This window comes from Macrosteles quadrilineatus, unplaced genomic scaffold (assembly GCF_028750875.1).
Source record: "Macrosteles quadrilineatus isolate MER2022 unplaced genomic scaffold, UCM_ALF_1.0 Scaffold_17__1_contigs__length_3442018, whole genome shotgun sequence".
NCBI classification, from domain to species: domain Eukaryota; kingdom Metazoa; phylum Arthropoda; class Insecta; order Hemiptera; family Cicadellidae; genus Macrosteles; species Macrosteles quadrilineatus.
In genome coordinates, this window is record NW_026542610.1 from 1 (window position 1) to 24,926 (window position 24,926).

At 38.8% G+C, this 24,926-nt stretch overlaps 3 protein-coding genes and 1 pseudogene across 3 annotated transcripts; 3 read left to right on the forward strand and 1 right to left on the reverse strand.

Annotated features, from left to right (window-relative positions):
* Positions 1–155: 155 nt before the first annotated feature.
* On the reverse strand, positions 156–9,201 carry LOC129005168 (uncharacterized). Its single transcript, XM_054433986.1, has 4 exons — positions 8,795–9,201; positions 6,705–7,005; positions 1,359–1,518; positions 156–1,065 (listed from the first exon to the last, which is right to left on the reverse strand). Exons 1-4 carry the CDS (start codon positions 9,195–9,197, stop codon positions 538–540), a joined length of 1,392 nt encoding a protein of 463 aa, XP_054289961.1. The 5' UTR covers positions 9,198–9,201; the 3' UTR covers positions 156–537.
* On the forward strand, positions 959–1,610 carry LOC129005221 (histone H4-like; annotated as a pseudogene).
* LOC129005219 (histone H1, orphon-like) lies at positions 5,754–7,503 on the forward strand. The gene has a single exon (XM_054434053.1). It carries the CDS (start codon positions 6,462–6,464, stop codon positions 7,056–7,058), a length of 597 nt encoding a protein of 198 aa, XP_054290028.1. The 5' UTR covers positions 5,754–6,461; the 3' UTR covers positions 7,059–7,503.
* A 34-nt stretch (positions 9,202–9,235) lies between the features above and the next one.
* Positions 9,236–9,877, forward strand: LOC129005220 (histone H4). Its single transcript, XM_054434054.1, has one exon. It carries the CDS (start codon positions 9,390–9,392, stop codon positions 9,699–9,701), a length of 312 nt encoding a protein of 103 aa, XP_054290029.1. The 5' UTR covers positions 9,236–9,389; the 3' UTR covers positions 9,702–9,877.
* Positions 9,878–24,926: the final 15,049 nt, after the last annotated feature.

The window sequence follows — 24,926 nt, forward strand, 5'->3', positions numbered from 1 at the left end:
TTTCAAGAAATGACTACGAAGTTCTAAGTTTGTCTGATTCAAGAAGAACTTCCATCACGATAGTTTTCACAAGTGTCGATAGATTTCTATTTCGCTGTACGCAAGTGTAGTAAATAAAAGAAATGAAAACGAATAAATTTATCAAGATTGGGGATATGAAACACAGTGTTCACCTTTGATTATGCAGATCATGTAAATTGTGATAACACTAATACCAGACAAATAGTTAAAGATTTTTCGTTCTCTCTTGTAATGAACCACTAGATAATGTTTCGATTCAAGTCGAAGTCAACTATTGTTGGTAGATAATAAAGATAAATGGTTGATGTCAGAGTAGGTATTAGACTGATTGTGATGCAGCCAGTACGCGTAAACTGTGCAAATCTCGTATAATAGTCTCTACAGCGATGGGTTGTTCGTAGTACGTACTGAAAGAGGTTGCGTCGTAGCTAGTGTAACAACGACAATGGGTATTTGTGGCCTTTAGAAAGGCCGTTTTTTGGTGCGGGCGAGCACGAAGGGTCCCCCTGAAGTGACTTAAGCACGCTCTCCGCGGATGCGGCGGGCTAGCTGGATGTCCTTGGGCATGATGGTGACTCGCTTGGCGTGGATTGCGCACAAGTTGGTGTCTTCGAACAGGCCCACCAAGTAGGCTTCGCTCGCCTCCTGTAGAGCCATCACGGCGGAGCTCTGGAAACGGAGGTCGGTCTTGAAGTCCTGAGCGATCTCACGGACCAGCCGCTGGAATGGCAGTTTGCGGATGAGCAGCTCGGTGCTCTTCTGGTAACGGCGGATCTCACGCAGGGCTACAGTTCCGGGCCTGTAACGGTGGGGTTTCTTGACACCTCCGGTGGCCGGTGCGCTCTTTCTGGCGGCTTTGGTTGCCAACTGCTTCCTGGGAGCCTTACCACCAGTGGACTTACGGGCTGTTTGCTTTGTTCGTGCCATGGCAATCTCTTTCGGAAGGTGCGAAAGCGAGAGAATGATGAACACGAGGGTTGGCGGGTGGGTCTCGACGGTTAGTGTTCCGCTTTCAATTGGCCAAAGGTCTCCACCAACGGGAGTTTACCTCTAGGTGACGAGACCTCTGGAAACCGAGTAACCGTCACATTTCGACTCGGCCAATCCAAGCTAATCGACATGACCGGACGCGGCAAAGGTGGTAAGGGGCTCGGTAAGGGAGGAGCAAAGCGTCATCGCAAGGTGTTGCGTGACAACATCCAGGCATAACCAAGCCGGCTATCAGGCGTCTCGCCCGTCGTGGTGGAGTCAAACGTATCTCAGGCCTGATATACGAGGAGACCCGAGGTGTTCTAAAAGTTTTCCTGGAGAACGTCATCCGTGACGCAGTCACCTACACTGAGCACGCCAAGAGAAAGACCGTCACCGCCATGGACGTGGTCTACGCTCTGAAACGCCAGGGCCGCACTCTGTACGGTTTCGGCGGTTAAGCTGCTCACCGATCCCTGTGGAGCTGTGTGCGGGACCATGTCGCACGCCCCACTCCCTAAAAACGGCCTTTATCAAGGCCACCAATATTGTCATTCGTTTTACACCCAAGCTTGTACGCTGTTTATATCTTACAATTTCATATCATTCCAACGCTTAAACAGACATGAAAAGCGTCATAACTCTTGTCACAATACAAACGATTCGATAGATTCGATACAACTAACTACCAACTGTTGACTGTTCAGTATAATTAAACGAACGTCAAGCTTGACTGTCAAGTGTTACGATAGAAGTACAAAACATTGAGTGCCAATCAACAAATTTACTACTAATTTTTATTACTCAAACCCTGACCAACGATCATTTTATTTTCACAATCAAAAAACTTCCTCGAACAAAAAAGCGTTAAAAATTAAACCGTGCGTTTTAGAGAGAAAACTCAGGATGTAAGAAATATAGGTATTTTCACGGCGAGTACGTCAGTTGAAATACGAGTTGAATAAGTAGAAATAGAAGAAGAAAAACAATCAAAATTAACGGTACGTATTTTGTTGGTGGCCATCAGGAAATTACGCCGCCGCTACTGATTCGGTTAGCAAGAAGGGAAAAAAAAATAAAGATCTTTATCTGAATCGGCGTGCACTCTGGACGTACCGTATAGGATACGAGGGAAACAATACAATACAATAAGGCCAGCATTAGAACGAGAGTGCGGTTTTTATGAAATAACTCGTAAACCGTGCGTTTTAGAGAGACAACACAGGTTAGATGAAATCGAGTAAAATACACGCCCAGTACGTTGACGCAATCGGATCTCGCGTATAAACACGCGTTTTCGAGTAACGAGCGATTAAAGTTTTTCGACTAAAGCTCTAATAAAACGGTCACGTGTCTTCGTAGGTGGTTTTTGCGCGTGCCAAACGTTAGAGGAGGTAAAGACGAAGAGAACGACACCCTTACGGTGTGTCTGGCATCAAAGATAACCTCCCTAGTGGGGTTTGAAGTTGTGGCCATTTGGCGGCGTCGGCGAAATCCTTTGATCGAGATAGATATATATAGCTCTGGCGGAGAAAAAGGGAGTGTTTTCAGTATATATGTGGGGGCGTGGCCAACTAGTGGCATACTATTGGTCGATTAGAGTGACCAACAGGACGAGCGGTTTCGTCTAGCGGACTCTGGCGTTTCTGTTTCGCCGTGGTGTAGTGGGATTTTGCCCGTAACTGAAGTCTTGGGCTTACCCGTGTGTTAAGAGTCACACTCGGTTGGTAAACAATGTCATACCCGGGTGGTATTATAAAAAAAAAAAGAAAATTTAATTTAATGACAGCCAATCTACGGGTAATATAATTGCATTGTGTTGATTCTGCAAATTTGTTTTTTGTTTGTATTTAATTTTAAAAATGTGGTACCTTCTATGACTTTTCTAAAACCTTATTCGGCTTTTCACTTTGACTTAACTTCTACAATTAAACGATCAAGAAATAAGAATTACTTCAAGATGGGACTTTCTATTCACAGTGATCATATCGTTAACGATCATTTCATAAAATGGATTTCATAACATCAAATCAAAACTTCTTAATTTATTTCATGCACATCGGTGCATATACATAGTGTCAAACAATTACATAAAAAATACATCAGTATTCAAACCTTAACTATTTAACACACAGTTTTTCCTCAAATATACTTTTAGTTCTTTTGTGAACAAATGTATAAAAACTCATCTAAAGAATAAATTGGTTCTTTTATTATGAATTCTTTGAGTTTGTTGTTAAAAATTTCAATATTCTTTTCAGACTCAACGGTTTTTGGTAAAACTTGGGTTTGTTTTTTCTTGTAAAATTTTTGAGTTGGGATTATTTCATTTTTATGTCTTGTATCATTGTACTTTTTGCATATGGAAGATTTAGAACTTACTGCTTCATTTTTAGAAATAATTAGTATGCAGTCATAGATGTATTGTCCATTTTTTTAACTGTGGGGATTTTAAAATTAACTTTTGTAGTGTGAGTAATAAAAAAAATAATAAAAAAATGAACGCGATTCATACATGTTTTTAACAAATTTCCCTAAATTTACCTACCCAACCTAACCAAACCCAAAGCAAATGTTAGGTTAGGCCAACTCAAATCATTTGGTTATGATATGTTAGTTTAGACTAGGTGAGGTTCTAGTCAAGGTAATAACCTAACCTAACTTAATATAGCATAACATAAAACAACCTAACCAAACCTAAAATAAACAAATAATTGTAGTTTAGCTAACCTGAATTAAATGGCTTGGGTTAAATTAGGCGAGTTTGTGTTTGGTAAGGCTTGGTTCTAGCCAAACTGATAATTAAACCTAACCTAAACCAAACAAATGGTTGTAGTTGAAATGACCTCATACAAATTGGTTAGGTTAGGTGAGTTTAGGTTCGGTTAGGCTTGGTTCCAGCCAACCTAACTTAATTTAATTTAACATAACCTAATTCAATTCACCCTAACCTAACCTTACCTAACCTAACCCAACCTAACCTAACCTAACCTTAACCAACCTAACCGAAACAAATGATTGCTGTTGAAATAACCTAAATTAAATTGGTTACGTTAGGTGAGTTTATGTTTGGTAAGGCTTCCTAACATAGCATAACCTAACCTAAACAAATGATTGTAGTTGACATGACCTATATCAAATATGGTTAGGTTAGGTGAGTTAGGTTTTGGTTCGGTTAGGCTTGGTTCCAGCCAACCTAACTTAATTTAATTTAACATAACCTAATTTAATTTAACCTAACCTAACCCAACCTAACCTAACCTAACCTAACCTAACCTAACCTAACCTAACCTTAACCAACCTAACCAACCTAACCGAAACAAATGATTGCTGTTGAAATAACCTAAATTAAATTGGTTACGTTAGGTGAGTTTATGTTTGGTAAGGCTTGGTTCTAGCCAAACTGATAATTAAACCTAATTTAATTTAACCCAACATAACCTAATTTAATTTAACCTAACCTAACCTAACCTTACCTAACCTAACCTTACCTAACCTAACCTAACCTTACCTAACCTAACCTAACCTAACCTAACCTTACCCAACCTAACCTAAACAAATTATTGTAGATGAGATGACCTATATCAAATATGGTTAGGTTAGGTTAGGTTAGGTGAGTTAGGTTTTGGTTCGGTTAGGCTTGGTTCCAGCCAACCTAACTTAATTTAATTTAACATAACCTAATTTAATTTAACCTAACCTAACCCAACCTAACCTAACCTAACCTAACCTAACCTAACCTAACCTTAACCAACCTAACCAACCTAACCGAAACAAATGATTGCTGTTGAAATAACCTAAATTAAATTGGTTACGTTAGGTGAGTATATGTTTGGTAAGGCTTGGTTCTAGCCAAACTGATAATTACCTAACCTAATTTAATTTAACCCAACATAACCTAATTTAATTTAACCTAACCTAACCTAACCTTACCTAACCTAACCTTACCTAACCTAACCTAACCTTACCTAACCTAACCTAACCTAACCTAACCTAACCTTACCCAACCTAACCTAAACAAATTATTGTAGTTGAGATGACCTAAATTGAATTGTTTAGGCTTGGTTCTAGCCAAACTAATAATTTTACCTAACCTGACCTAACCTAACGTAACCTGATTCAATTTAACCCAAACAAATGACTTAGGCTAAAAAAAACCTAACAACACGTTGGGTCGGGTTGGGTTAGTTCGGGTTGGACGAGGTTAGGTTCCTTAACGTAACCTAATTTAATTCAACCTAACCTAACGTAACCTTATTTAATTTGACCTAACCTAACCGAATCTAACCTTACCAAACACTTTAAGTTGACATAACATAACAACGCGTTGGGTTAGGTTAGGTTGAATTGGCCAGAACCTTACCCAACGCATTGTTAGATTATGTCAACGTAACTCTTGAAGTGCCAATTGCCGCAATTACGGCGACGTTGTAGGCTTTCTGTTTCGTTCGATAGATATAACGTTCCCAGTAACAGTGCATTCTTAATGTATTCAGCAGATACTAGTTCATGACAACCAATTTCGTCTATTGTTGTCATTTATACTTCGTTTTAGTGTTGACTCATAAAAAAAACAACAACAAAAACCTACGTGTAGCCTACTTACTCCGTCATGGATAGATAACAACTTACAAAACAATTCTCGAATTGTATATAAATGTTTTCTTTCTTGAATGTGTATTTGTTTCTGACTCACACACAAAAATACAACATATTAACTATATCGTCTCAAAAAAACAAATTATTTCTACCCACGGCACATGTGATTTACCAATTGTGCGACTATGCCATGACTGATGTCGCGTTAAGAGTACACCTACAACTACTTCAGTAACACACAAGTTAAGTCTGTTATTATATAACACGAACATTATTTTGTTGGTTTTTTTTTTATTATTTGCTAAAATAAACCAACTAATCTAATAAACAACATCGAAATTTGGTATTATGAATTTACACACACTGACAACCGTTGTTCGGGTAACGTCTCGAGTTGTGTCTAAGACGCGGCGGACATAAGTGGCTGGTGTTGGAACTGACGGATCGCTCAACATGCAGTAGCTGATTTTGTTTAATCCAATGTTTCGCTTAGCCTTATTATCGCTCTTTACATCAATCAAAAGTAGCAAATTCGGATTACAAACGTTTTTATAGCTGCTTACAGTGTTGCGTGTGGGTACTGTCGCAGAGACGACACTATTCAACACGCCATAAAGCGATGTCTATGTCTTGGAATCCACACACCCGGTTACACCAATTAGTAATGTACAGTTTTAAATGAAAACGGAATCTTCATAATTTTTCTTTTCTTTCGAAAAAACCAACTATTAATTGTAAATTTTCCAAAACAACCGTTTGCTAAAGTCTTGAGAGAAACGTCCACCAAGCATATTCTGTACGGTACGTAGGTCAGGGGGCAGAATCACAATTCATACCGGGACAAATTTAGAGAATCCTCGGTCAATTCAACGATGGCAGACTCGGCAACTAGTGCACCGGCCCCGGCCACAGCTACACCCAAGAAATCCAAGGCGGCGGCGGCAAGCAAGAAACCCCGCGTTAAGCCTGCACACCCCCCTACATCTGACATGGTCAACGCGGCTATCAAGAACCTGAAGGAGCGTGGAGGTTCCAGCCTGCAGGCCATCAAAAAATACATCGCTGCCAACTACAAGGTAGACGCTGAGAAGTTGGCGCCGTTTATCCGCAAGTACCTCAAGTCTGCAGTGGCATCCGGCACTCTCACCCAGCCGAAAGGCAAGGGCGCGTCCGGATCTTTCAAGCTCTCTGTCAAGGGAGAAGGCAAGACTGCGTCTGCAGGCAAGAAGCCAGCGAAAAAGCCCGCTGCTGCCAAGCCGAAAGGGGAGAAGAAACCTAAGGTGACCGCTGCGAAGAAAACACCCAAGAAGGCAGCCGCAGCCAAACCCAAGGCCGCTAAGGTGGCCAAATCTCCTAAGGCGAAGAAGGTCTCCAAGCCACCGACCAAGAAGCCGAAATCTCCAAAACCCAAGAAGGCTGCGGTGAAGAAACCGAAAACGCCAAAGAAGGCAGCGGCCAAGAAGAAGTAAGAAGCCAAAACCTGCCAGAGCTCCTTCGAAAACGGCCTTTATAAAGGCCACCAACAATCTCACTCGTAATTAACTGTTGCTTTTCGCCAGACCCTAGGATCGCAGGCTCCAATGTTGGTCCAGCGGCAACATAGAAGAAGAAAAGTAAAGTACAATTAATTGGCTTGTCATTACAATTAGTAATGAATTATATAAATTGCCGTACGTATAATACTTAGTGACTCTCATAACACTATTATTGACATGACAACTATTAAAGTAGCATAAATAAAAAAGACCAATAAAAATAAACAATGTGAGCGAATAAACAATATGCTTGCAAGCAACTGCTCGACATCAATTTATTACCAATACGGTTAAACACTACAGGCTTAAAATAACATCACACAACCACAGCATGGCGCGATGTAACAGTCATAAAACAAAAAAAAATAAAAAATAAAAAGAAATTAAATAAGCTGTAAGTGCACTTTGAGAGTATAACTGAAAACAAACTACTACAATCAAACTGTAACAGAATCAAGCACACATGACAATACGATCGATATATAAGCGTATAAATAAATATATATATATATATATATATATATACATATTTACTTGCATAGTTAGGGCAACTCATGAAATAAAAGATATAAAAAAAGAACTGTAATAAAGTACCCTTTAATAATTAACTCTTATATACGTAAACAAAAGTTTAATTAAATAAACGGTATCAGCATTCTGACACATACTTTCTTCGATAAGTTTGTCAACAACCTTTATCATGTGTAAGCGGTATATACGGAAATGGGATTTGTACAGTTTTGTTCAGAATTTTTAGGTTTATAACGTACTAAGTTTTTTTTTAAACAAAATCGTTCGGGCCATTTTTGGGAAAATCCGATTTTTCCGTTTTTTGTTTTTTTTGCGTTTTTATGGGAAAATCCCTATTAAAAATCGAAAACGATTTTATTTTTATTTATTTATTTTTTTTTTTTGTGTGTGTCCAGGGGTCCAGGACTCAAAACTTAAACTCGAAAATTTGGAAGAAAACAATACTTTCTCCATACTACGGTATAGGGGGAGAAAGTAAAAAAGGGTACTTGGTGAACAACGTTTATGATTTTGGATTGAATTTATTCTGATTTCTTTAATTGAATTTGATGTGGATAATTGATTTGTTATTGATAAAAATATCCTTGTAAATAATTTCAAGAAATGACTACGAAGTTCTAAGTTTGTCTGATTCAAGAAGAACTTCCATCACGATAGTTTTCACAAGTGTCGATAGATTTCTATTTCGCTGTACGCAAGTGTAGTAAATAAAAGAAATGAAAACGAATAAATTTATCAAGATTGGGGATATGAAACACAGTGTTCACCTTTGATTATGCAGATCATGTAAATTGTGATAACACTAATACCAGACAAATAGTTAAAGATTTTTCGTTCTCTCTTGTAATGAACCACTAGATAATGTTTCGATTCAAGTCGAAGTCAACTATTGTTGGTAGATAATAAAGATAAATGGTTGATGTCAGAGTAGGTATTAGACTGATTGTGATGCAGCCAGTACGCGTAAACTGTGCAAATCTCGTATAATAGTCTCTACAGCGATGGGTTGTTCGTAGTACGTACTGAAAGAGGTTGCGTCGTAGCTAGTGTAACAACGACAATGGGTATTTGTGGCCTTTAGAAAGGCCGTTTTTTGGTGCGGGCGAGCACGAAGGGTCCCCCTGAAGTGACTTAAGCACGCTCTCCGCGGATGCGGCGGGCTAGCTGGATGTCCTTGGGCATGATGGTGACTCGCTTGGCGTGGATTGCGCACAAGTTGGTGTCTTCGAACAGGCCCACCAAGTAGGCTTCGCTCGCCTCCTGTAGAGCCATCACGGCGGAGCTCTGGAAACGGAGGTCGGTCTTGAAGTCCTGAGCGATCTCACGGACCAGCCGCTGGAATGGCAGTTTGCGGATGAGCAGCTCGGTGCTCTTCTGGTAACGGCGGATCTCACGCAGGGCTACAGTTCCGGGCCTGTAACGGTGGGGTTTCTTGACACCTCCGGTGGCCGGTGCGCTCTTTCTGGCGGCTTTGGTTGCCAACTGCTTCCTGGGAGCCTTACCACCAGTGGACTTACGGGCTGTTTGCTTTGTTCGTGCCATGGCAATCTCTTTCGGAAGGTGCGAAAGCGAGAGAATGATGAACACGAGGGTTGGCGGGTGGGTCTCGACGGTTAGTGTTCCGCTTTCAATTGGCCAAAGGTCTCCACCAACGGGAGTTTACCTCTAGGTGACGAGACCTCTGGAAACCGAGTAACCGTCACATTTCGACTCGGCCAATCCAAGCTAATCGACATGACCGGACGCGGCAAAGGTGGTAAGGGGCTCGGTAAGGGAGGAGCAAAGCGTCATCGCAAGGTGTTGCGTGACAACATCCAGGGCATAACCAAGCCGGCTATCAGGCGTCTCGCCCGTCGTGGTGGAGTCAAACGTATCTCAGGCCTGATATACGAGGAGACCCGAGGTGTTCTAAAAGTTTTCCTGGAGAACGTCATCCGTGACGCAGTCACCTACACTGAGCACGCCAAGAGAAAGACCGTCACCGCCATGGACGTGGTCTACGCTCTGAAACGCCAGGGCCGCACTCTGTACGGTTTCGGCGGTTAAGCTGCTCACCGATCCCTGTGGAGCTGTGTGCGGGACCATGTCGCACGCCCCACTCCCTAAAAACGGCCTTTATCAAGGCCACCAATATTGTCATTCGTTTTACACCCAAGCTTGTACGCTGTTTATATCTTACAATTTCATATCATTCCAACGCTTAAACAGACATGAAAAGCGTCATAACTCTTGTCACAATACAAACGATTCGATAGATTCGATACAACTAACTACCAACTGTTGACTGTTCAGTATAATTAAACGAACGTCAAGCTTGACTGTCAAGTGTTACGATAGAAGTACAAACATTGAGTGCCAATCAACAAATTTACTACTAATTTTTATTACTCAAACCCTGACCAACGATCATTTTATTTTCACAATCAAAAAACTTCCTCGAACAAAAAAGCGTTAAAAATTAAACCGTGCGTTTTAGAGAGAAAACTCAGGATGTAAGAAATATAGGTATTTTCACGGCGAGTACGTCAGTTGAAATACGAGTTGAATAAGTAGAAATAGAAGAAGAAAAACAATCAAAATTAACGGTACGTATTTTGTTGGTGGCCATCAGGAAATACGCCGCCGCTACTGATTCGGTTAGCAAGAAGGGAAAAAAAAATAAAGATCTTTATCTGAATCGGCGTGCACTCTGGACGTACCGTATAGGATACGAGGGAAACAATACAATACAATAAGGCCAGCATTAGAACGAGAGTGCGGTTTTTATGAAATAACTCGTAAACCGTGCGTTTTAGAGAGACAACACAGGTTAGATGAAATCGAGTAAAATACACGCCCAGTACGTTGACGCAATCGGATCTCGCGTATAAACACGCGTTTTCGAGTAACGAGCGATTAAAGTTTTTCGACTAAAGCTCTAATAAAACGGTCACGTGTCTTCGTAGGTGGTTTTTGCGCGTGCCAAACGTTAGAGGAGGTAAAGACGAAGAGAACGACACCCTTACGGTGTGTCTGGCATCAAAGATAACCTCCCTAGTGGGGTTTGAAGTTGTGGCCATTTGGCGGCGTCGGCGAAATCCTTTGATCGAGATAGATATATATAGCTCTGGCGGAGAAAAAGGGAGTGTTTTCAGTATATATGTGGGGGCGTGGCCAACTAGTGGCATACTATTGGTCGATTAGAGTGACCAACAGGACGAGCGGTTTCGTCTAGCGGACTCTGGCGTTTCTGTTTCGCCGTGGTGTAGTGGGATTTTGCCCGTAACTGAAGTCTTGGGCTTACCCGTGTGTTAAGAGTCACACTCGGTTGGTAAACAATGTCATACCCGGGTGGTATTATAAAAAAAAAAAGAAAATTTAATTTAATGACAGCCAATCTACGGGTAATATAATTGCATTGTGTTGATTCTGCAAATTTGTTTTTTGTTTGTATTTAATTTTAAAAATGTGGTACCTTCTATGACTTTTCTAAAACCTTATTCGGCTTTTCACTTTGACTTAACTTCTACAATTAAACGATCAAGAAATAAGAATTACTTCAAGATGGGACTTTCTATTCACAGTGATCATATCGTTAACGATCATTTCATAAAATGGATTTCATAACATCAAATCAAAACTTGACAACGACAACACTTTAAGTTGACATAACATAACCGTGTTAAAGTCGTTTATTCCCTCAACATCTACATTACGATTGGTATAGTTTTTCCTAGCAGGTTTGTGCAGCTCTTCCGCTATGCCTTCCATGGTGAAAATTATGTATATTAACACCGGTTACGTATAATATAGCTTTGTTTTGGATAGGGTTTGAGACTATCCCCTCATTAAGTGAGGCCAGGTTAAGCGTTTATAGCCAGTCCAGATTACCTGGTAGTCGCTATAAACGCCCTCTCCCTTACTTTAACAAAGCTTTTTTTGTCAAGTCTATAGATTTAGTTATAACAGTTATACCAAGATCCCTTCGAGCATCCTCTGCTCTCTGAGAGTCTTCTCTCAATCCTTTTACCTTGCATAATAATAGAAAATGTGCTTCATAATCGTCCCACCTACTAGACTCATCATAGCTTTGACATTTGAACTTCTCTATCTTTGATTGTAATGTGTCTTCTTTAGTTTCATACTTATCTTCTTCGTTGAAATAACTATTTCTTCTTTTGGTTCGTTTACTCATCGTCGCCAATATAGAATTACACTAAAAGATATTTATGATACACAAGAACCATTTTATTTAATTCTTAAACACATCAATGTAAACAGAATATTTACTAACAAACAATAATAAATCAGCTAATGAATTATTTTTTTTTTTTTTTTTTTTTTTGATAGGTAGGTGGAATGCGTTACGCACTTCCCGATACGTTGAGCGCACCTCCTGGAGCGCCCGACGTGCCGGGGGAGTGTGGGACTCCTACGGGTTTCACCGTAGTTTACCCACTAAACCACCTACCCCCTCCCTGTCCTTGCTCCCGGGAGGGCGGTCGCAGCGTAGCAGGCTGGTGCTGTGCTGCTTGAAGATCTTGCTGGGGTTGTCATCTCTAGTAGGGGTCTCTCAGGCGGGGCGGCGGGTGACGCGTCGTTCTCCGCTGGTTCTGGGGGTTGGCTTCTCGAAGTACTCTCCTTCGTAGCTCAACCGAGGGTGGCCGCTCGTCAGAATTTGTCCCGGTTTTTTTTTTTTTTTTTTTTTTTTTTTTTGATAGGTAGGTTGAATGCGTTACGCACTTCCCGATACGTTGAGCGCACCTCCTGGAGCGCCCGACGTGCCGGGGGAGTGTGGGACTCCTACGGGGGACGCGGAAAGGTCGCCCCCAGAAACATCACCCCCCTACGTCATATTGACGTCAGAGACCGGGGGGTGATGTTTCCGGCCGCGGACATTCAATTTCAGTTGCAGCATGCACTCTTCGATATGACGAGTTATTTTAGAGTTTGCGTATTAATTATATAATTATATCCACTTATCATATACAATTACCAGATTTTCTAATTACAAATTTAGGTTAACCGGATACGTTACCCCCGATCGTTTTCAAAATGTACACCCCGGAAAGGTCCCCCCCTGCCATGATCACCCCCGGTATACCTGCTGTAGGGCTTGGGCCCGTGGGTTGAGTAGTATTTGCGCCGAGTAGTATTTGCGCCGCGTAGCACCAGCGCCGCGCCAGCTAATTAAATGAGGGTTAGCAGTTTTGACAGGTTAACAAAGGCGGAACCAATCAACTGCACTAATAGGATTATTGAGGACTTATGTTCCTACCACATTTTACTTTCAGCGTAAAGTGGTTGCATGCAGTCACCTCGTGACCCATAATTTTAAATCTAATACGCCTAACTGCAAAATTGATGACACCAAAAATATCTGCAAATATTGTTCACTGGTTGACAACAATACACAGTACACTCCGCCGTTTCAGTATAAGAGCTACCTAAAACCAATTAATTACCAATAACTCAAAAGAGAGGAAATTACGAAAAAAATAGTTTGTTTCTGTACCAGGTTTGGTAGTAATACATTGCGCTTCGTGAAGCCTGGGAGTTGACAGGCCTTATATCAATTTAAGTTTATCTTAAGTCTAGAAATACAAGTACATATTAAGTTTACAAAATAACTCTCTAAAACGTGTAGTGGCAATACCAGAAAGATACCCCACTTTAGGTGTTTTCCCCATAAAAATAACGTGGGGATCATTTTTTAGCCACTTATTCCAAAAATCCTGATCTTTGCCTACATATCCCTACATATAATCCTCATATACTATATTAGAAATCAAGCTAAAAAAGCTAATTCTTTCATTTATTGACCCATTAAATGTAAAGGAGGTATACTATAGTAATATGACCTCACTTTAGGCACTTTTTCTCCATAAGAATAACATGGGTGAGTTTTTTTAGCCATTTTCTAAAAACCCTGCTTTGGGCCTATACAAGCTCATGCAAATGTTCAATACTATTGTACAACTCAATAAACATTACAAATCCCCATCCATTCCCACGAATATTTTAAAAATCATCAACTTGACGGTGCGAGGTTTGCACGTGAACTCGGGCGCGCTCCCGGCCTATGCTTATCGCTTCTCGTGCGATTTTGATTAAATTTGGCATGAAAATTGAATCACCTTGATTAAGTTTACGAACCACCGATATCGGAATGAAACCTGTTGTTATTTACCTACACATATAGGTATAATATAAATAAATTAACGATACTTACGTCTTCTGTACCATAATGTTAAATTCGCAAAAAATTGATGTTTTTAAGATTAATCAGTGTGGCAGATTGCGTGTAATAAATATAAAGGTTACTTACAGTCTTCGCAATCCTGTTAATTGAGCACTACGGCCGTTTCGGAGATAACTCCATCGTCGGGTGCGTAGTCATTATACACTAATCTGAGCTATTTACATATTTACATTTTTTACGTGGTTTCTTCATTTTCATTGCGTCAAAGTTTAATAAATAGTACATGCACAAAACACGAACACGACACGAAAACATTAGGCATGTGCACGGCTAAAAACTGACGACCGACTGATCGAACTTTAACTGCAAAGGTTTGGTGGACGACTGGAACAGCTGATAACACGTGTACCAACATAGCTGCTCAAATTATACTTGTCCTGTTTGATTTGTATTATTTTCAAAAATTGGATTGGCTGCTGAATAAGTCTGGGAATTAATTATTAAGTTCGGTTCTTTACTGTACTATTTACTAAACTATGTACTATTTATGTACTTTGACGCAATGAAAATGAAGAAACCACGTAAAAAATGTAAATATGTAAATAGCTCAGATTAGTGTATAATGACTACGCACCCGACGATGGAGTTATCTCCGAAACGGCCGTAGTGCTCAATTAACAGGATTGCGAAGACTGTAAGTAACCTTTATATTGATGTTTTTAGCGAATTCCCTATAGGGAAGTAACTATTACCGTAGGTGGCACCGTAAGACCTAGGCCCGTGACCAATTCACTTTTTAATTTTGTATAGATTTATATACGTCCGTGAGTAACTTGAGTAATTTTAGTTTGCTTGTATATGGATATATTTTGATCAAACTTGGCAAATTTATTTATTTTATACTAAGCTATCCACATTTTACTAAAACTCCACTTTAATAGTTTCCTTGTAGCAGCTAACCTAGGTACTCGTTAAACCTAATTTTATTTATATACATTCAATTGAAAATCAATTCAGACAAATGGAAATTCGCTTAGTCGGCAGGTTTGCTGCGGCGGGGGTATTGTCTGTTAAGTTTAGCTAAGTGTTAACACACATTGCAACTGTGTACCTGATACCATAAGGTTTTTTTTTTTAATAACTTTTCACCCGTTTTGATTAACCAATGTTTTCGATGTAGGTGTCCTTGTACATCTTATGATATAGCAGAGAGACGAATGGTAGCTAAAAGTGTCATTTTGGGCTTGCCCCCCCCCCCTCAAGTTATTAATTTATTTACATGGTTAACTTTTTTAGAACATGTAATTATGACAAACCTTTTTATAATGGGGTGTTATGTATGAACCCGTGATCCTTCACTTCGATGTATAACCTTTAGATAACAAACAAAAGACGAAACCATATGGGTCTAAACTATATAACGTTTTAATCACCAGTAGTAAAAAGCCTTTTTAGTCCCTAGGGAGTACAAGTCAACTGTTGTGAACAGTTGTAAATGTCGATTGTAAGCAATTGCATGGTTCGAAATTATTTGTACGACATATCGATGATATAATGTACAGTAGGTCAATTGTAGTAGACGAAATGATTTAAAACCGAGCCCTTCTTTGTGGATTCGACGATGTTCATTCTGCTAAATTCTACTCGAAACTGACAATGACAACACCATTGAGTGACCAAAGGTAACATAAGGGAGTGGGTTACTACGAAAGGTATGGGGATATATACCTCTAGAAAATCCCCCTAATACCAATATGCCGAGCTGTTTGCATTCCACATAGCACCGCAGACTATCCTGGTGCAACTATTTTCTAAAAACTTCATAGGAAAACAAAAGTCCCCCTTTCTCCTAAATTAGTAATGTGATAAGTAGAAATGTCTACTGGTTATAATAATTATAGTTCAGGAAAAATATCTATACTAACTCAATACTGCATGTGGTGGTATACAAGTGTTCTTTTTTATGTGCAATAGTGCACTGCTAGTACAAGTTAATTAGGAGTATGGAAAACGACACTATTTACAAGCAACTCAGTCAAGTAATGTGTAAGTAATTATGACCCTCGTCACTTCTGCATCATTGAACTAATCTAACTCCGCGGCGCTGGAAGCACGATTTAATCCGCGGCGCAAATGCTACTCGGCGCAACTGCTACTACACGGGGCCCGTGACTCGAGCCAGCTATTGTTCACAAGGGTGAGGCCTGTCCCATATTACCACCGCTCGACTTAACTCTCGTGAATGTGAAGGATTTTAACTTCCATGAATGGGAAGGATTTTTATTACGCAAATTTTGTTGATATTAAGATAAATACAAATTAATACTTCGATATTGTGCTTTCTCTAGACATTTCCCGTTAATTTTATACATCAAATGTATAAATCTTACTATTATAAATGTGAAAGTTTGTGTGTTTGTTTGAAGTTCAATCACGCATTAACTACTGGACGGATTGGGCTGAAATTGACATAATAGCTCATATTCCCGAATAACATATATGCATATTCTTATTTCAAAAACCCTTTCGGGCTCCGCCCCAGTGGCTCTGTAGTTCTCCATATTAACCTTATGAGTATTCATATTTAAAGGGAATTAAAGAATTTAGTCAGCTGTTACAACTAACAAAGTTGGTTCTATGATATGCAAAATCATTAAAAAGTTATAAGATTTACCAACAGGTAGCACTATTATTTTGTAATGAATAAAAACAGCTATTGAACTAAGCAGCAACGAACAACTGTGATACGCAATGAGAACTGTATAAGTAGGATTGTTTACAGTTATGTTTATGTTTTAAATTTCATGAATAATTTGTGATATTTTACAAATTTATCGTAATTTATTGTTTTCTATTGTTTAGGTGAAGCGGTAGAACATTATGGCTATCGTAGATGTGTAATACTATAGTATACCGTAAATTTAAGTATGCAAATTTTATCAAACTGTGTCCTCCCCCATTGCAAACGCAAAGCTCGAGTACAACTTTACTGCAATTGGAGTTCGGAGTAACGTACGAAAGGATTATTGAGACTTCCTGTACACTGGTCACTCTAATAAATTCTTTCACCTTTCCAAGTACTGTTTATCAGCTTCCTTTCAGTAGTCAACACAACAATAATATTAAAAAGTTGAACTCACGTATAGGTCTATATTCCACTTAGTAATAATGAAACATAATTTTGCAAACTTCAGTAGCAAAACGGCTTTCTAAATATATACATCTTATAACAAAACTAATTTATTGGTATTTCAACACTGATTGCAAGTAATCTTCTCGATTTAAAGTGATTCTGATATTTTTATTATACTTTCATTAAATTTTGACTCTATTCCAGTGATATGATTCTAGCCTAGGCTGTTTCTGGATTAAGATACTTTTTGGCATAACCTTTAGAATAGATCGTGGCCAAACCTAAAGCAATGCGATTTATTTTTAATACATTTAGAAATTATTATATCTTAAACAAATATGTTGCTTAACAATTACCATAGGGTGTAAGATGAGTTTACTGATGTTGATAAGTATAACTACTATTTTTAATGCAACAGAAAATGTATACGCATTATCGCTGGTAGTTTTTTTATGAATTGAGTATAAAATAATTATTCTTTAAAGTCAAACTATGCTCTTATTATTTAGTTGTCTTAGAAGTTTATACACATCTAAATGTACTGATTGATATTCCACCACAACGTCTGTTATTTTTTCTGTGGAAAAGTGGTTGTCCAAGCGACAGTAATAATGAACTAGCGGCCGCCCTCAGAACAATGGGCTGGGGAGGACGGGCAGCAGGTAGGCTGCCGAGCAGCCCAGCCCTACTAGGGGTAGCGTTTCAGGGGGGGACGATTCCGGGGTGTACATAGGGGATGTCTTGCCGGGGGAACCTTTCCGTTTCTACTTGTTTGAATTAAAATTAATAACATAATTAGTTCATATCAACTAGACTTTGATAAATTACTTGTCAAGCCCTTGGGGGGTACGATTCCGGTCGCGGACATAGATTTTATACCAGCTGGTTGTCTGGTTTCGTGACGTCACGTTTAGCCTGGGGGGTGATGTTTCCGGGGGCGACCATTCCGGCGACCCCTCCTACGGGTGTCACCGTAGTTTACCCACTAAACCAACTACCCCCTCCCTGTCCTTGCTCCCGGGAGGGCGGTCGCAGCGTAGCAGGCTGGTGCTGTGCTGCTTGTTAAGAATTGTGATTCTGCGCCCTGACCTACGTACCGTACAGAATATGCTTGGTGGACGTTTCTCTCAAGACTTTAGCAAACGGTTGTTTTGGAAAATTTACAATTAATAGTTGGCCTCCAGAGTCATGCAGAGACAGATGGATGTCCTGTCCCCGGGGCCTGACACCGCAGTCTGCTTCGTGAAGCGCCGGAATAGACGACGTGGCCAACCTCCCGCAGTGATGCTGGATGCAACGCCGATCCCGTGGAGACATACGGTCAAGTACCTGGGCGTCACGTTGGACTCGAAGCTTTACTCTCGGCATCATGTAAACAGGAAGGTGTCTGAGGTGTCCGGAAAGATGGGGACGAAGAAACTTAGGGACACGGAAACTTGGGGACAAATCGGGTTTTGAGCCGAGGGGGAGGCAAACGGAGGCTGACTAAGCTCTGAGAACGACTCTTTAAATCGACTCGTTCTCTATTGTTATTGTACCTAGGTCTAGTTGTCTAGTAGGTCTAGTTGTTGTAACTACGACACACTTGTTGTATTTATATCTAGTTCTACCTCCCCTTACATTTTTCACCTTGTTTAAATGGTTACTATTTGTAGAGCTTAGGGACAACAGATTTAGTACATTTAAGTGTATTTGTAGGGTTATTTTATTAATCACGGAGTAAACCCGAATTTTAAATGATTATTCAAGCATACATTTTTTTAATCAAAAATGCACTTGAATATTTCTAAAACAGTAGCATCAACTTCGTGATGATGTTATAGCCTTCAATTTATGTTATGCGACCGTGAACATGGACGAATTTCTCTCGTTTGTATTAGAACAATAATACAATATAATTCAGGAACAATCCGTGACTAGCTATTACTGAGAAAGATTAAAGAAATGCCTGTTGTAAAATGTAGTCATAGGCATCTGGTACAAAGTATTCCACCTATTGTTTAATCCAAGCAAACCCAGAAACATTCAGTACTTGGAAAGGTAAAGGAAATATGAGTGAACAGAATACATCGATGTCCCGTTAATCCCCTCTCCGAATCGACTTCATTTGCAATTTGCAGATTTTCCTTTCAAACAGGCCAGTTATTGGGGTGTCAGGTCACTCGGGTCAGTTAACTTTTGTGTAGTTGCGAGAGTGTGATTGACCTCCAATTTCCAACATAATTATTGTTTTGGTTTTACGTGGCAATCGCAAAAGAGGAACTCTAAGGATCAGCTGTTGGTAAAACTATTTTTTTCTGAATTCTTAAAAGTGGTGGTAATTTAGGCCTAATTTATTCCTTCGTCGTCAATATATACTGATTGAAATATTTATATACAAAATTACCCAAAACACTGATTTGTATGATATTAGACACGTTTTCTTCAATTCTGTACTGCGAACGTCACTTACCAAATACCAATAATGTGACGATATAATATTTCGTCTAAAAACAAATGCCGATCTGTTTAGAATTGTGTTCTTCCTACAAAATTGCACTTGTATCTTTAAGTTATAAGTTATTTACAATCAGTGACGTGTTTTGGAATCACTTCCAGGACAATTAATTTAGTGACAAATTTTACACGTTCGTTATCAGTACAGGTTTTTGAAAAAAATGTATTATTGGTTCAAAGTACCAGTAAACAGTACAATCGGTACATAATAACTCATGTCACAGACTCGCAGGCAAGAATAACTCGTAGTAGTGAATCAATAGTACTAAGTCCTACAAAGAAATACATTTTGATCAATTTTTGGTCAGGGAGTAAACATCATTTTTATTCTCTAGGGAGTAAAAATCAGCTGTTGTAAACAGTTGTAAATTACGATTGTGGCAATCGTATCGATATAAATTATTTATCGATCGATTTATTAGGTAAGGGTTTAGCCCATTGTTATCGATTGCTCGACCTATCGATGGTACAATGAACTGTAACACAATCGTAATAGACGAAATGATTGAATCACTTACTAAACAGCTGCTTATTTGCATTGACAGAATTCAAAACAAGCTGGAATTCGTTTTGAAAAGTTATCTTTACATAACAATTATTATGTTTTCTAGCTTTGTTTGTTAATTAATTATGAAATATGACAAAAAATATAGTTCACCGCACGGTCAAAAAGTGTCACTTTAGGCCCTAGCGATGAAATATGCTATTAGTTACAACTATCTATAAGAGAAAATGAATTCGGTCCATCCAACTCCAAGCTAACATCTACATATTAATATGCAAAGCTTGTTTCTTGAAAACCTTTTTTCTCAGCTCGTGTGCATCGCAGGGTAAATCTACGCATACTGTTGAAAAGATATTTTTCCGTAGATGTGAAAAATCCCTTTATTAATTAAAATGGGCTAAAAAAACACAAACAATTTAATTTTAATTTTAATAAATTAATATGGACCTTTTGGGTTGCCATGCTGGTGACGAAATAACGCAAAAAATATTCAAAATCAAAACAAATGGAAAAAATTCCAATCACCTGTTTCATTTACAGCGTGGGTCAATATAGAAAAGTCTGTAAATTACATATTTTTGGTCGAGATTTCGACCACTGGACAACCTATAGTTTATTTAAAACCTTTACATTAAAAAAGTTATAAATTTATTACATTAATTTATTACCTCAGCCTATGTTGGGTAATTTATTGCCGAGAGATATATAGTTTGTATTTTACTTTTAAGTCTAATTTTAAAAGGTTTAGCTTTTAAACCCTCCCCATAAATGAAACAAGCAAATCAAGTATACTGTGAAGTTACAAACAGTTAAACAATAAAATTGGTCAGTTTTTTAAAATGTTCACCAGTTCCACATTTCACATTTAAACATTCAAAACTACTTGAACTCGATAGTATGCGACCGTTATTGCCAAGTGTTCTACGAAATAGACCCCCCAACGGACGACATTCATTATTTCCATGTTCTGCAAATTCATTGAATAGAATACTGAACCTCTCAGAGAATTCGAGATAGTTTTGCCAATGTTAGACCTTCCACGAAATACAGGTCCACTGAACTATACCCCAATCCGTTATGTACACATATTAAAAAAAAAAATACATTGGGCCATTTTCACCAATTTAGTGAATATAAAAAAAAGAGTTTAATCCCGTGGCGGATCCAGCCAAGGATCCCTTGGCCAGAAAATCTTTAACCATCGGGTAATATCATATAACATATTTCGCTTTAATTTTACAAAGCCTTGTAAACCGATTTGAACCCCTTAAAAAAAATACTGAATTTTCGTTGAAAATATATGTCAAAATATTCAATCTTGACCGCGCAGTCGGGCAGTCCTATAATTTTCCCAGAGTAGGCCGCATAAAATATTGTCTTCTTAAGCGTTTCCGAAAAAAAAAATGACAGCGGATCAGAAATTCAGAGATAAAATGTCTATCTGACATAAAAGTAACCAAATACACGCAATGTACAAACAAAAATACAATTTATTTCATAACGTTTATCGTAGGCCTACACAATCACAAAAATATTTTAATTTTAAACTAATTATAACAATATATCTTAACAATGTGTCATAACATTATATTCAGTAATATTATTGCATAGAATGCGTTTATATTTTCTGTAATATATATTCAACTTACCCAAAATGGGTAAAAAAAGAAGCTAGCTAACCTAGGCGATTAGGCCTGGATCAATCAGAACTTGTCTGACTTTTAACATTTTTAGGTTTACTGTTTGGAAATATTCAAATTATGATTTTAAAGTCAATCCCGTTACTGTAGCTAAGCTCTCTGTGGACTGAAACAGGGGAACGATTCGTTCTAAAAGAGTCGTTTCAGAGCCTAGTTCAGCTAATCTCTCCCTCCCCCCCGGTCGAACCCCTATTTGGCCCTAACTTTCCGTGTCCCTAACTTTCCTTGTCCCCATCTTTCCTAAACTCGGTGTCTGAGAATACCGGCATTCTCGGACTGATGTGGCCACTCCTCAAGGTGAGAATTCCTCTGCCGCTGAAGACGAAGATCACCGTGTTTCTACTCCTTGTACGCTCCTGCATGATGTACGCTTCGGAGGCCTGGTGGGCCCTCGCCAGCAGGACCAACAGGAGGAGGAGACTGGAAGCCGTCCAGTCGAGGACACTGCGCCGGATCACCGGCAAGCCCTGGTTCGTCCGGAACACCACCATCAGAGCAACGGCTGGGGTTCCAACGCTGGAGGACTTCACCAAGGCGAAATCAGCGAAGCTCTTCCAGAAGGCTGCGGAGTCGGCGTTCGACCACATCAGGGAACTCTACAGCCACAACGACATCGCAGAGGATCGGGGACCTACTTTGAAGATATACTGTGTGCAGCAGAAACCAAAGAGGTGTTGTACAAAATTGTACTTGAAGTTATCAATGTGGCAAGGAAAAACCACATTCAACTGAATAAGGATCAAATTCAATACTTTGTTGAAAAAGTGCGATTTTTAGGACAAGAATTTGATTGTAATGGCGTTAAACATGACTGTGACAGAATCAGAGCTTTTAATGAACTGGAAATACCTAAGAATAAGACAGAACTTCAACGAATTTTAGGCACTGTGAATTACCTTAGGCCTTTCATTCCTAACTTAGCAGAGCAACCAATTTCGTCTATTGTTGTTATTTATACTTCGTTTTAGTGTTCACTCATTAAAAAAAAACCTACGTGTAGCCTACTTTCTCCGTCATGGATAGATAACAACTTACAAAACAATTTTCGAATTGTATATAAATGTTTTCATTCTTGAATGTGTATTTGTTTCTGACTCACACACAAAAATACAACATATTAACTATATCGTCTCAAGAAACAAATTATTTCTCCCCACGGCACATGTGATTTACCAAGTGTGCGACTATGGCATGACCGATGTCGCGTTAAGTGTACACCTACAACTACATCAGTAACACACAAGTTAAGTCTATTATTATATAACACGAACATTATTTTGTTGGGGTTTTTTATTATTTGCTAAAATAAACCAACTAATCTAATAAACAATATCAAATTTTGATATTATGAATTGACACACACTGACAACCGTTGTTCGGAAAACGTCTCGAGTTGTGTCTAAGACGCGGTGGACATAAGTGGCTGGTGTTGGAACTGACGGATCGCTCAACATGCAGTAGCTGATTTTGTTTAATCCAATGTTTCGCTTAACCTTATTATCGCTCTTTACATTAATCAAAAGTAGCACATTCGGATTACAAACGTTTTTATAACTGCTTACAGTGTTGCGTGGGGGTACTGTCGCAGCGACGACACTATTCAACACGCGATAAAACGTTGTCTATGTCTTGGAATCCACACACTCCGTTACACCAATTAGTAATGTACAGTTTTAAATGAAAACGGAATCTTAATATTTTTATTTTCTTTCGAAAAAAAAAACCAACTGTTAATTGTAAATTTTCCAAAACAACCGTTTGCTAAAGTCTTGAAAGAAACGTCCACCAAGCATATTCTGTACGGTACGTAGTGTTAGATAGTTAAATCTGTAAGTGATTAATTCATCAGCTGATTTATTATTGTTTGTTAGTAAATATTCTGTTTACATTGATGTGTTTAAGAATTAAATAAAATGGTTCTTGTGTATCATAAATATCTTTTAGTGTAATTCTATATTGGCGACGATGAGTAAACGAACCAAAAGAAGAAATAGTTATTTCAACGAAGAAGAGAAGTATGAAACTAAAGAAGACACATTACAATCAAAGATAGAGAAGTTCAAATGTCAAAGCTATGATGAGTCTAGTAGGTGGGACGATTATGAAGCACATTTTCTATTATTATGCAAGGTAAAAGGATTGAGAGAAGACTCTCATAGAGCAGAGGATGCTCGAAGGGATCTTTTGCTTGCATATGTGGGTCCTGCACCATTAAGAAAAATTTCAAACTTTCTACTGCCTTTGAAAGTACATCAGGCTACATGGGCAGAACTAGGTAATGGTTTCAGGTCAGTATACAAAGCTAGAAAAACTATATTTTCAGCTAGAATGGAGTTTGAAAAATGCATCAGAGAAGATAGCGAAAGCCTTTAAGAATTTGTAATACGTTTGAAAAATGTAGCAGAATTTTGCAAGTATGAGAATAAGTTTGATGAAAGAATAAGAGACAGATTGGCAGGAGGTATACATTTTCCAGAGTTTGAAGTAGAAATTAGACAACGATGGCCTGATGGTGTAAAAGAAAATGGTGACAAATAAACATCTGAAGATATTTTTGAACTGGCCACTTCAATGGAAAGAGCTCGTCATGAAATATTCAAGAATAACGATAAAGAGCTGGAAGTATCGCAAGTAAGAAGAAACAATAGGGGGTCTAAGAGAGAAGTGGAATATAACGGAAAGACAAATCATCCATGTAGTAGATGTGGAACAAAACATGAATTTGGCAAATGCCCAGCCTACCAAAAACAGTGTTTGAATTGCAAAAAAAATAGGACATTTTGGAAAGGTATGTCGGCAAAAACGAGTGAATAATTTGCATGAAAAATCAGAAGATAAAGAATCTGAAGCAGACTCTCATGACATGAGGATAAACGATGTTAAAAAGGAAAGAGGACATATTTTTAAAGCACGTATTTATTTAAAGTTAAATAAGGTAGCTACAAACATGGAATTTGACTCAGGAGCTTGGGCCTCAATGATAGGTAAGCCTCTTTGGGAGAAGATTGGTTCACCACGACTTGACAAGACTAATCCAAAATTTGTGGCATATAGGAACAATATTTTAGATATACTTGGTGAATGTTATGTCAATGTTTCAGTAAGTAATGAGACACGTAGATTAAAAGTAGCAGTAGTAAATGGAAATGAGAAACCATTATTTGGTTTACCATGGATATTAGCTTTTAATATGGAACTCCCTCCTGATGTAACTATTAGTAAAGTAAGATGTAAGCAAAATCTAAAACAACAAAAG